At 31.3% G+C, this 13,581-nt stretch overlaps 1 protein-coding gene across 3 annotated transcripts; it reads left to right on the top strand.

Annotated features, from left to right (window-relative positions):
• The first annotated feature begins 8,342 nt into the window (after positions 1–8,342).
• Positions 8,343–10,144, top strand: LOC108484649 (GDSL esterase/lipase At5g45910-like). Of its 3 annotated transcripts, none has more exons than XM_017788522.2 (5): positions 8,343–8,695; positions 8,784–9,005; positions 9,067–9,233; positions 9,352–9,625; positions 9,734–9,872. In XM_017788522.2, exons 1-5 carry the CDS (start codon positions 8,458–8,460, stop codon positions 9,739–9,741), a joined length of 909 nt encoding a protein of 302 aa, XP_017644011.1. In that variant the 5' UTR covers positions 8,343–8,457; the 3' UTR covers positions 9,742–9,872. The 3 variants fall into 3 exon arrangements, with proteins under 3 accessions (XP_017644011.1, XP_017644010.1, XP_017644009.1); XM_017788521.2 differs by having other exon boundaries at positions 8,348–8,695; positions 9,085–9,233; positions 9,772–10,144; XM_017788520.2 differs by having other exon boundaries at positions 8,348–8,695; positions 9,772–10,144.
• Positions 10,145–13,581: the final 3,437 nt, after the last annotated feature.

The raw sequence follows: 13,581 nt of genomic DNA, 5'->3' as shown, positions 1-13,581 counted from the left end.
TTTACCCCCAACTTAACACGACACATACGTGGTTACTATCAGCCATCTTAATCATAACTCATATAATAAGCACAATTTACACATGACCCATCCTTATGACAGCCTCATACCCAAAATTCAGAATCAAAATCATTCCAATCAGACGTATTCATATACATATATCCCTTTAACTTCTCATATCATTTATGTTTAGTTGAACATGTTTTCTCGTGATCTGTCAGTCCGGTTTGCAATATAGCTTCCCTATTGAAGGCATCACAAACATATCCCCTTTCATTTATCACATATCACATTTCATATATAGATGGTTTTAGGCTCATACAGTAAGGAGGGTATTTTACATCAAAACATGAACTGACCATACTCACACTGATAATGTTGGTTTAACATGATAAAACCAGACTATGACATTATTTGGAGGAAACACTTACATTTCACAATTTAGATGGCAAGAGGATTTATAACACACGAAAGTAAGAAAAAACTCACCAAAAAATCTAGTATTGCAATCTACTAGGTCCTTTGCCTTTATTGCTTGGACTTTCGTTAACTTCTTAAGCTAAAAGAAAGAAAAATATATCTATCAAATCATTACACTATTAAACTTTTACCTGCATGCATAAATCGGTAACTTTCAACCCAAAATCAAGAAGTTTTCTTCCTTATAAATAGTTTTAAAATCTATACATGCATTACTGTAAACATGTAAATTCCTTCGACAATAACCTAAGGGTTTAGTAGAAATTACCAATAAGTTGCTACTAATAATGGTGTTAATTAATCACTGTGAACATTCTTCATTTGAAGCCTTCTACCTTAAGGTTTTTCAAAAACTTATATGATAATTCAAGAAAAAAGATGTATATGTAACACATGTTGGCAAACGATATCATTATATACCCATGCAACGGAGACAAGGTGTAGTGGAAGGATAATAAAAATCCCACTATCGCCCTTGCTTCCAGTGAATAAACTTACTTAATAATTTTGAAGTCTAACCATCTACAGTATCCTAGTTCAGTTTTAATTAGGTCTTAACTAAACCCTAGCATTACTTACTGAACCATCATAATCACGTTATACAAAGAAATGAATCAAGTTAGCCCAAAACATCTGAGGCTAGTGGATAACTTTACAGAAGAGTCTATCAATCCTAGAGTTCACCAAAACTTGGAGTTCGGTAGATGGTGAATCCCACAAAATATGCCACCAACCAAGACAAATATTTCACCAACTTACTCATTTTCTACCCTTAGCATAAATGACATGAATGTCAAACAGTGACACGATATAGGCTTAGTTTAGCAATGCTTCTCAAAAGTGCTTTAGGGAAAAAAACACTTTTGGGGAGAAGCTAAAATTTTCAACTTCTAAAAAAAGTGCTTTTAGGCCAAATTTTTTGTCTTGGGAGAAGCACTTTTTCTCTCAAGAAGTAGCTTGTTTAAAAGTGCTTTTATCTCAAAAGTACTTTTTGTGCTACAAGTGCTTCTTAGAAGCAATACTAAACACACCCATAGTCTTCGCTGGGCAGGCTGCCACATAAAAAATTGACAAAACATATAAAAGAAATGTAACACCCTGTACCCGAGACCGTTGCCGGAGTCGAACACGAGGTGCTAACAAACTTAATTCATTGATTTTCACAGTCCATTTCAAAAATTTCCAGACAAGCTGGCTAACTGCATCACTGTCACCTTAAAAACCATATCTTTAGTTCCAAAACTCGAAAACCAGTTTCGTAAATTTTATCTGAAACTAGACTCACATATCCTTCTACTAATTTTTTTCTAGAATTTTTAGTCAAGCCAATTAGTACATTTTATTAGTTAAAGTCTCCCCTATTTCAAGGTTCGACTACTCCGACCTTCATACATTACGACCTAGATATCTCCTGGTACAGGGCTTCAATACTTATGCCGTTTGTTTCTAATGAAACTAGACTGAAAAAGGAATCTATACATATATGGAAAGATTTCTAATTATCTCTGGTTAATTTATAGTAATTTTCCAAAGTCAGATCAGGGGATCCAGAAATCGCTCTGGCCCTGTTCCACGAAAACTTAAATATCTCTTAAAATACGACTCATATGATAGTTTCGCTTCTTCTATATGAAAGTAGATTCATCGAGGTTCGATTACATAATTTATTCACTATTTAATTCCATTCCTACTATTTTTAATGATTTTTCAAATCCACACCACTGCTGCTGTCAGCATCTGTTTTTAAGGTAAACTTTACCTATTTCATGGTTTTCCATGAATCAACTAGAATTTGTCATACAAAGCACCAAAATGATCATGATTAACCATTCCAATGGCTAATCGTTACCAAACATTTCCATACCTCTCAATGAACAACATACAAAATGATTATAATGCTATGCTCAAAGTATATATAAGCCATTTTCGCATGGCTATCCAAATTTATACAAAACCAAAGGGTACATAACTAACAACAAAGAGGGTAGTCCTATACATGCCATTAGCAGAGCTCAACTAAAAGAGTACCAAAAGGGCTTTGATAGTGTGGACGACTTCGACTTCAACAAATCCCGAGTCCGATAGCTGACGAACCAAAATCTATAAAACAGAGATTCAAAGAACGGAGTAAGCATTTAATGCTTAGTAAGTTTTGAGCAATGAAATCATGCACAACTGAGATATAGCATTCATACGACTAAACGAATAATTTCATATACACATATTCTCACAATCATACCTACTTCACATTTCCAACCCTTATATTCATACGTAAGGAATCAACTTGTCTAAAAGCCGGAAGCTTGTTAGTCGATTGAGCAAATACTATTTAGAAGGAATCAATTATCTCAATGCACATATGAAACATACCTCATTGTTGGGATTTTACTGGCGTATTAATTGAAATTATTACAGCAAGATCGCTCATTCCCAAACCCAAGTATCTTGAGTTTAGCCGGATATAACCACTCGCACAAGGCCTTGGTCTTAGCCGGATATGGTCACTAGCATAAATGCCTTTGGGACTTAGCCCGGATATAATCACTAGCACAAATGCCTTCGGGTCTTAGCCCGGATATAGCAACTTGCAAAAATGCCTTCGAATCTTAGTCCGGATATAGTCACTAGCATAAAAGCCTTCGGGACTTAGCCCGGATATCATTCGAATAACCATGCACATATATCAATAATCATGACACATCCATATTTCATTTTCATTACCAAAGCTCAAACACAAGACACTTATCACACTTACTAATTTCGGCTCAATAGCCACATACAAAGAGCACGATTTTGATTTGCTTTATGACATGATCTCTATGCACATACGGCTACTCATCATACGTATAGACTAATTAATTCAACATATAATTCAAGTAGAATCATTATATCACCATATTTTTGTTATGACTATACGTCATGACTTAATCAAATCGTAAACTAAGTTTCATTACTCGAAAACTTACCTCGGATGTTGTCGAACAATTTCGGCGGCTATTCAATCACTTTTTCCTTTCCCTTGTCCAACTTTGGTCCTCTAAGCTCTTGAGCTAATTCAAGCAAATTTAACTTATTAAGGTCTCATTATGCTAGCTTATGGCCGAATATGAGAAGGAGTTGATAGGTCATATGGCCACCTTTAGCTCAAATACAAAGTGGTCATACGCATTTTTAATCACATTGAGCAATTTAATATAATTAATCTAACATTTCTTCATGTGCACCTTCATGACCGAATACACACATCATTAACCTAATATCATTTGACTAAGCATTTTAACAAATTCTCCTTGAGCCGATTATCTAAGTCAAGATAAAAGCATCAATATGCTTGCCCCTAACCGAATACATGCAACACCAATGTATCTCATGTGGCCGAATATGCATGTCTATGTTGAGGCCAATTATATGCTTAATACTTCCTACAAATATGGTTACTTGTATTAACTACATACCATTTTTTTCAAGTTCAAAACTCGGCTAATACACATATGTACACTAGTAATCAAATACTAATATTTGCACTTCACCTTACTACCATTTCTCATGCAAATAACATGAACAACAACCATATTTCCTACTATGGCCGAATGCATCAAGACACCATACCATTTCAATTTTGGTCATGGGTTAAACAAAGAACCTAATGTCTATCTCAAAAAAAAAATGCTAAAAGGAAAATCCAATAGGCATCAATCCACCATCACATGTATCATTATAAAGCTTCACATTTAGCATGCAAATGACATCAACACAAATCCACCTTAGCCGAAACTTAACTCATCTTCATGCATCATCACCAACATCAAACACCACCCAAGAAGACAACACCCATGGCCGAATATCATCTCCATCACATAGCAAAGATTTAAACCATGGGCTAGGTAGAACTCAAGCTAACAACTAAAACATGCATGCATCTCATGGAACATCATCAAAAATACCTTAATCTAGATACAAGTATGGCCGAACCTCCTCAACCTTTTCTTCCCCTCCTTCCTTTGATTTTTCGGTCATGAAGAAACAATGAGAACCTTTTCTTTTTTTTTTTTTCATCATCTTACTAACCATTATTATTTTATCATTTCTAACATAAACCATTAACACAACATGTTTATGACATGTTTTGCCCATCACACTTTGTCCACCCTTATTGTCATGGCCGGCCACTACTAATTAAATAGGGGAAATTGACATGCAAGTCCACCCCTTTGATTACATGCACTAATAGATCCTTATAGATTAACCTATCACATTTCAAAAGTGTCACACATAAGTCCTATTAACTAAATTCACATGCAATTAACTAAATCAAAGCTTAAAACTTTCACACATTCATATTCACATATTTTAAACAATAATTATCATATTCAAATAATTTGGTGACTCGGTTTAGCGGTCCCGAAATCACTTTCCGACTAGGGTCACTTTAGGGCTGTCACAAGAAACTTGAGTTTCTTAAGAATAAGCTCCTCAAGTGTATTGGAGAGCCTAATTTGACATATCAAATTATGATAGATCAGAACTCTTGAGCCAATTTGTCTGATAGGGACAAAGTTTTCATCAACAACTTTTGGAGGGAGTTATTCAAGAAGCTTGGTACTCGACTTCATTTATCCACTGCATACCATCTTGAGACATATGGTCAAATAGAAGTCTTGACTCGATGCTTGGAGGGGTACCTTAGGTGCATGTCAAGTGAGAGACCAAATGACTAGTTTTTGTGGTTACCCTTTGCAGAATTGTGGTATAGTACCATTTACCATTTATCCATCAAATGCACACATTATGAAGCCCTCTATAGACAAGACCCTCCTCTCCATTTACCATATTTAGTTGGTTCTTCTCCTGTAGCTATAGTGGGCCACAACATTCAACACCAAGAGATAGATAAACAACTTTTCAAGTTCCATTTGAAAACAACTTAGGATCAAATGAAACAAGTGGTTGATAGCATAAGGTTTAACAGAAAGTTTTAAGTAGGAGATATGGTGTATTTGGACCCTACCTTATGGAAGCCAACGTGGGAAATATGGCTTACAGACTGTCATTACCAAAAGGATCTTGAATTCATTCCACGTCTCACGTGTCCCAACTTAAAAAGAACATTAGCAAGGGTCCCTGTAGCTCTAAGTTGCCACTAGTAGGGACATATGAGGCTCTTCTCGAGGTGCCAATTTGAGTTATTAAAAGGTATATGGTGAGAAAGGGAAATCATGCTACTTATAGAGATGCTAGTAGAGTGGTCCGACAACTTCCCTAAAAACTCCATGTTGGAGAACTTGCAGACTCTTCAATAGAGATATCCAGCATTTAATCTTTGGGGATAAGGATTGAGTTCGAAGGGGGACTAATTGTTATGGAAGGTAGCAGCAACAATCAAATAGTTTAAAAATCTGTTATTGTTCTATTATGTTTGTTTAAGTGTAATTGGACAATTGCAACATTTTGTTGTAGAAAACATTAATGAAAAGGTGTGTCGTGGCTAGGGTCAGAGTAGCATCCAAAACGAGTCATTTTGGCTTAAGGTTGTTTAATTAAATAGTGTATATTGAAGCAGTAGTTAGTTAACAACTACTAGGTTTTTACACGAGTCGTTACCCTTCCCTTTTAACACCAATCATGGGTGGGGAAGGCAGTTATAGAAATTATGCAACGGTTTTGAATTCCTTTTATCTCTCTTTTTCTCTCTTGAGTTCTCTCTTCTTCTTCCTCTTTCTTCGATGCTTTTCCTGTTCTTTTCTTTTTCCATATCACTTTCTTATTGTTAACCTTTCTATTTGATATGTTTTCTTTGTCTTTGTTAGTTCTGAAGTTGTTGCTATTGAAATCCTATTTGTTGAAATTTACTTCTTTTTTTGTTATCATTCATGCTGGAAGCCGATGTAAGCTAGGGTTTTGAACCCTAGTTGAAAATCTTTTAAAAGAATGGGCTAAGCTTAAACCAAATTTCAAATTTGAATAAAAAGAGTCTAAAATAGTCTTAAAATGGCAGCCTTAAAATTTTACAAATATTTAAACATATATAGAATGGGCCAAACAAAGTTTCGGCTCAAAATTATATTTTCCCAATGCCCCACTCGAATAAAAAGCAATCCAAAATTTTATATAAGTTATTCAAACTGTTTTATATTAAGGATAGAAATTTAAATGCCCGATGTGTATACACTTGAAAATTCAATGCCAAACTTGTTGCAAATACACAATAAGGGATATCATTAATTTATAAAGGTAAACTACACCATTAGACATTAGTCATTAAACTATGCGTAAGTTTTTATTTAGGTCGTTTAAATTTTAAGAAAAAAAGGATACAATTTGATCATTGAATTATTTGAAAGTTTTCATTTAAGATATTAAACTATTCAAAAGTTTTTTTTAAGTCACTAGGTTTGTTAAATTTTTTTTTTAAAATTTTGCCAATGAGCACCAAGCGACGATTCAACGATCGGTACAGTGTGTCAATATCCATCAATGAGTAAAATAACATACATGAAATTCAAGTTGATCTGACGGTCAATGTCAGAGATCGGAGAAAAAATACATTTGAATTTTAGTTCATAAATTCATAACGTCTAAAGTTGTTTAATGAGAAACAACTTAATGATAAAAAAAAAAGAGAAAAGAGAATTTTCGATTAATGTAAATAATGCGAACATAGAAAGTCATATAAATTGATTTTAAAAGTCTAATGATTTAAATAAAAATTTTAAATAATTCAATTACCAAATTATAATTTTTTAATTAAGTAAAATAAATATTCATAATTTAATTACTAATAATATAATGTTACTCATTTATAAAAGCTGATAAGACTAGATCGCTAATTAATTTAATCAATCGCCAACAAAGCCTGTCACGACATGAATTTAAGAAATTAGAAAGCTGCTGAGCTTGCTTGGTACCAAGTAATAAATGTCTGATTTTAAAAGAAAACACTAACACATTTTGCGGTGCCTAATTCATTTCCTTTCTATGCGCAACGATGTTCAGTAGATTCTCGAGTTAAATTTGAATTCTCACCAAACCTCTTTTAATGGGATTGAGTTATATCACTGAATTCGTCGGCATTTAATGGCTCAACTGCCAAAAAAGCGAAACACCATGGATTCATGGTTACACGTAGATAATATTTTTTTTACATTAATTTCATTATATGTTGTTATTATATTTATTTTTATATAATATTTTTTTATTATATGTTATTATTATATTTATTTTTATATAATATTTTTTTCATTATATGTTATTATTATATTTATTTTTATATAATATTTTTTCAACTTTTAAATAAAAGAGTAACAATTAAATACATTCAATTAATATTCTTTTATATTAGTAATAATATTGATGTCGATATCAATTAAACTAATACTCGATTAACTACACATAAATAATGTTAAATATAAACAAATATGCTTTAAATTAAAACATACTATTGTTATTAAAATTAACATGTTATAAGGAATACATATATATTACATATATTTATAAATATTGTTAGTATAAATTAATTTAATTGATTAAATATTCATTAATATTCCGGTAAATAATAAAGTTAGAATTTTATTGGTTTGATAGGTGATTTGTTAATATTATTTTTTATTTTTTTACGGAGATAATGAGATACCTTAATTTCCACAGAGTTTTACAATTTTACTTACAAATAATTATGAGATAAAATAAAAAATACAATAAAAAATATGTTTTTTGTGGTAATCAGGCCCTCCACCATCAATAGTAATTAATTTTTGGTAGCGATTGTTTTCTAAAATTAAAGGATAAGGTAACCGACAAACTACAGTAGATAAATTTATTTTTGTTGAATTTAGTTAAGTTAAACATATTGCTGAGATAAAAAAATATATAAATACAGTACAAATATTATTGGCTAATTGCTTTCTTACATTACTATTACGATACATGATCAAAGTTCACATTCTGTAGTCGGCACTTTTCTTTGTCCACTGTTTTGCCATGAAGAACAAATTTTTTATCCTCGTAATCTTATTCCAAACCGTCGGCTTAGCTTTATCGACCCCCCAAAAATATGAGTCAATTTTCAACTTCGGTGACTCCCTAAGCGACACAGGCAATTTACTTCTCTCCGGTGCCCTTGTATTTCCGGTCATCGGGCAGCTACCTTACGGTGAAACCTTCTTTCAACACGCAACGGGGCGGTGCTCTGACGGACGTCTTATTATCGACTTCATTGGTAAATGCTCTTTCTCTTACAGAAACAAACTTGAAAAACCAGATTTCGTTCTCCTAACTATATGTGTGTCTTATTTGTTATAAACCAGCTGAGGCATTCAGTTTACCTTATTTGGAACCTTACCTAGCAGTAAAACAAGGCCAGAGTTCTCCACATGGAGTCAACTTCGCATTCTCCGGAGCTACTGCACTTGATGCTGAGTTTTTCTTCCAAAGAAACATGGGATCCATTTTGTGGACTAATAATTCTTTGAATGTTCAGCTTGGTTGGTTCAGGAAGCTCAAGTCCGACCTTTGCTCGGATAACGAATGTGAGTTAAATTATCTCCATTTCTTTCAGTACTTCCACTGACCCATCTCGGAATAACATAGTGCTGTGTTCTGTCGTAGCTTGTGATGATTTCTTTAAGAAATCACTTTTTCTGGTGGGAGAGATCGGTGGAAATGATTATAATTACGCCTTTTTTCTTGGTGGAAGCATTAAACAGCTTCAATCCATGGTCCCTTCAGTTGTTGGAGCAATTGCTAATGCAACCAGTGTAAGTTAGAGTTTAAGCACAAAAGTATTACAAAGCTAACACAATTTGCTTCCCATCAAGTCTTATGCTTAAGCCAAATGCAAATTATGTTATTAATTATGCGTGGATATTTTGGTAGGCATTGATAGAGGAAGGCGCAGTAGAGTTGATGGTTCCAGGGAATTTTCCCATCGGTTGCTCAGCTGTTTACTTGACATTGTTTGAAAGCCCTAAAAAGGATGATTATGACCGTCATGGTTGCTTGAAGGCATTTAATGGTTTTGCGAAGTATCATAATAATCAGCTTAAACAAGCCCTGGATACCTTGAGACAAAAGTATCCCCATGTCAGGATTTTTTACGCTGATTACTACGGTGCCGCCATGCGTTACGTTCATGCCCCACTACATCACGGTTAGTTCCTTCTAATTCCCATTAATTTCAATATTTAAACTTGATTCAACTTAGTTGCAACCTGGATTAGGTACGAAATAGACCCTATTAACTTAATCTTGAATCTAGTGCTGTGACATGAGCATGTATATTGAAAAAAAAAACAGGGTTTTATGGTGGGACTCTAAAAGCATGCTGTGGAGGGGGTGGTCCATATAATTTCAACATCTCAGCAAGGTGTGGTCATCCTGGATCTGAAGCATGTAAAGATCCTTCCGTTTATTCAAATTGGGATGGAATTCATCTAACTGAAGCAGCCTATCGCCATATAGCCTTGGCTTTGATCAATGGCTCCTCTTCCCATCCACCCCTCATATCCTCTCCTCTTTCAGATTGAATAAGCCCCCAAACATGAACAGTCAATCAAGGGTCTCATTTAGATGTTCTTTAGAGATCCAGGACCAATGATACATGTATGCATTGACTGTACTTGGAGATTTTATTTGCTTTATAAATTTAGCCTCATGATTTTGAAAATAATGAGAATTAATCTACTAATTAAGATGGATTTAATTTAATTAGTGAGATATAGTACCATAGATAGCAATCCTGAGGAAAGTAAAGCAAATATCAAAAGTCAACGCATTCAAGGCTGCTAGAATCCCTGCTTTTGGTCTCCATCTTGCGATATTTCATATTTGTGAAGGCTAATTCCCGTTTATCCCTCTAATGAAAATTCTTTTAGAAACGAATTTAGATTTCAAAATTTTAGATTGGGAATTTATGATATATGAATTTATAATTTTTAAAGTTTTGTTAAAAAAGTAAAATATTTAAAATTAAGATTTTAAATTAATTCAAATTTAGATTTAGTTTAACTAATTCTAAGTTTAAAAATAATTTTAAAAGTTTAATTATTTATGAGATTCTGAACATTATTATTTGAATTAGTCTTGGTCAAGGTACTAATTTGGAAAAATGTAATAAATTGGTTGACTTGAGAACTGATATGGACTGATTGATTGGGTAGTTGAACCAATTTCTTTTTTTTTTTAATGAACTTTTAATGATTTATTTAATAGAACCAGATGGATTAGTCGAACCGATCAGACTGATCAAACTAATTGGACCATTAAACTGGTGGCCTAATTATGGAAATTATAAATTAAAAGTCAAGAGTTTATAAATTAAAAAATTATGGAAATTATGGTATAAATACATTTTTTTGAATATTTACAATGAATTAAATTAAATGCATGAAACTTTGTCACTATTTTGAAAATCAGATTGGAACGACCAGTTAGATCATTTGGATTGTGATTCAGTCCAAGTACCAGTCCGGAATAAGAGATCAGATTGGTTGACTGATGAACTGGTTGAACTAGTTGAATCGACTGAATTGATGGTTGAACTGATTTTATCTATTTTTAAATAATTTTTTTAATAATTTATTCAATGGAACCATTGAATCATCAACAAAGTTGAAACAAAAATCGATGGTCTGGTTGGTTTGCCTACCGATCTAATTTTTAAAAACCTTAAGTTTTTTTGATGATATACTACAAATAAAATTATTTATTTATTATCTAGGTTTTGAAGGAAGTATGAAATCAAAGAGAATAAAAAAGTTCTCGTGTTCTTTTAGTTAATCTTAAGCTTTAAAAATTCTAAATTTAAAATGAATTTTAAAATTCAAAATTTAACTCTTATAAAATTGGATTTAGATTTGTCCAAATTAAATCTTTAATTTTTATTTATTATCCAAACAAAATTTAAAATTTAAATTCTAAATCCAAAATTTTAAACTCAAATAATGATTTTCAAACATGCCATTAAAATCTTTTTAACTTTCAAATTATTTACTTTTTACTTTTATGTCATTGAGTTGTTTCTTACATAAATAAAACTAAAAATTATTCAATTATTATTTAATATAAATTTAATTTAAATTCATAAATTTAATTTTTAATATAAATATAATTATAATTATAATTTTAAATTATTTATTATAGATACACATATTTTATTATAATATTTTTAATGATTATTTTCTTTTTAATCACTTAAGAGTTGCTGATAAAATGCCTTATAAGCTTAAGTAATTGAGAAAATCAACTAAAGCATATACTAATGAACAAGATGGAAAGAAATTGATGAAGTGAAAAAAATCTGGAGAGAAAGCAAAAGAAATTATCATCTACTCATTTTATTATCGAAAGCTCTAATATCTCTAAAATAGTGTCATGTTCATGCGGTGCTAGACAAAAGATATGATCTTACAAATCAAATCTAGTAGAATCGTCACATTGGAGCTAAATTAGTTAGTCATTTATTGTCTAAGGTTTCAGGGCTAATCCTAAGACAAATTTTAAAATCTAAGACTTGATCTCGTCACTAAATTCTAAATTCAGGAATACAATGAGAAAATTGTAGTACCCCTACGACGTCTTGTTGAAGACAATCCTACGTAGTTCAGTAATTAGGGTTTCTTATTAAAAGAAAAATAAATGAAATAAAATAAATTGATTCCATAGCTATCCCAATGACAACGATATTTCAAATTTAAAATTAAAATTTAATCTAAAAATCTTCAAAAACCTAAAGAATCTAATAGTTAAAAAATCTTAAGCAAAGTTGAACGATTTAATTAAAAGTAGGATCTTAATATTCTAACCTAAAATCTATTCAAAATACACTCTAAATATAAATCTAAATCTAATTAGGAATATTAAAATTAGAATGTATTCGAAAACCTAAGAATTTAAAATTAAATAACATCCAAACTAAGGATCTAAAATCTAAAATCTAATCTAATTTAAAAAGTTCTAAAACGTTAAACCTTTGAATCAAATCTATTGATCTAATTTACTATCTGAAATAATAAAAATCCTAAAATTTAAAATAAAATAAAAATTCTAAATCTAATATAAATATCTAATATTGAAAACTAATAAAAACTTAAAATCTAAAATTTCATATTCCATATTCCATATTAAAATATAAAATATAAAATCTAAAGGAGAATTTATAGTTTAACTCGTAAAATCAAAATCAAAATATTATCTAAAAAAACAAAACTTAATATAAAAACCTAAAATCTAATATCGACATCAAAATAAAAATATCTTAAAACCTAAAATCAAGATCTTAGAAGTTAACCTAATTTCTAATATACAAATTCTAATGTCTAATTAAAAATCTAAAACAAAATTTTAAAATCTAACCTAAAAAATTAAAGAGAGCCTAAAATAATCTAAATTTAAATTAAATAAAATAATCCCACCAACTAATATCTAACTAAAATAGAACCCAAATTAAAAGTACAAATAAAAACATATCAAATAATAAAAATAAAACACGTAGAAAATAAATCCTAAACATAAACCAAAACATATATATATATATATATATGATGAAATTAAAAATAACAACAATAGTAAAAACACATCAAATAATATCAACAATATCACTAATAATAACAATAAAAATAAAACATATGTGATAATAATAATAATAATAATAATAATAATAATAATAATAATAATAAAAGCTTAGTGTGAGTTAAAATTACAGAGCATCATATAATCATTCATATAGGATATAACAATCAACATCACCAATTCAGATCGTTGCATAGCAATATTCAATCAATGTATGATCATGTTATGTTGCACGATGCAATACAAAAGGTTCCTACCCAACCATTTGCTACACACCACGAATTTCCAGAGCCCGTCTATCGAACTCCAAACACTGCGAGCCGAAACTCGATGTGGATAAATCACCAATAACAGTAATGTAGATAAACTGAAAGCAAACATGCAGTCAAGCTACTAATAATGTCGACCAGCCACCAGTATTGTAACACCCCGTACCCGAGTCCGTTACCGGAGTCGAACACAAGGTGCACACAGACTTAACTTAATTATTTTCACAGTCCATTTAAAAATTTCCAGACAAGCTGGTTACTGCATCAC

Source organism: Gossypium arboreum, chromosome 6 (assembly GCF_025698485.1).
Source record: "Gossypium arboreum isolate Shixiya-1 chromosome 6, ASM2569848v2, whole genome shotgun sequence".
NCBI classification, from domain to species: Eukaryota; Viridiplantae; Streptophyta; class Magnoliopsida; order Malvales; family Malvaceae; genus Gossypium; species Gossypium arboreum.
The sequence above is the reverse complement of the archived record's forward strand: the minus strand, read 5'-3'. Positions and strand labels throughout refer to the sequence as shown.

Bases quoted from the DNA above. Each gene is read 5' to 3' on its own strand.
- LOC108484649 (XM_017788520.2), top strand. From the start codon at position 8,458: ATGAAGAACAAATTTTTTATCCTCGTAATCTTATTCCAAACCGTCGGC. The intron at 8,696-8,783 runs GTAAATGCTCTT...GTTATAAACCAG, and splicing joins TCTTATTATCGACTTCATTG to CTGAGGCATTCAGTTTACCT. The intron at 9,626-9,771 runs GTTAGTTCCTTC...AAAAAAAAACAG, and splicing joins TCATGCCCCACTACATCACG to GGTTTTATGGTGGGACTCTA.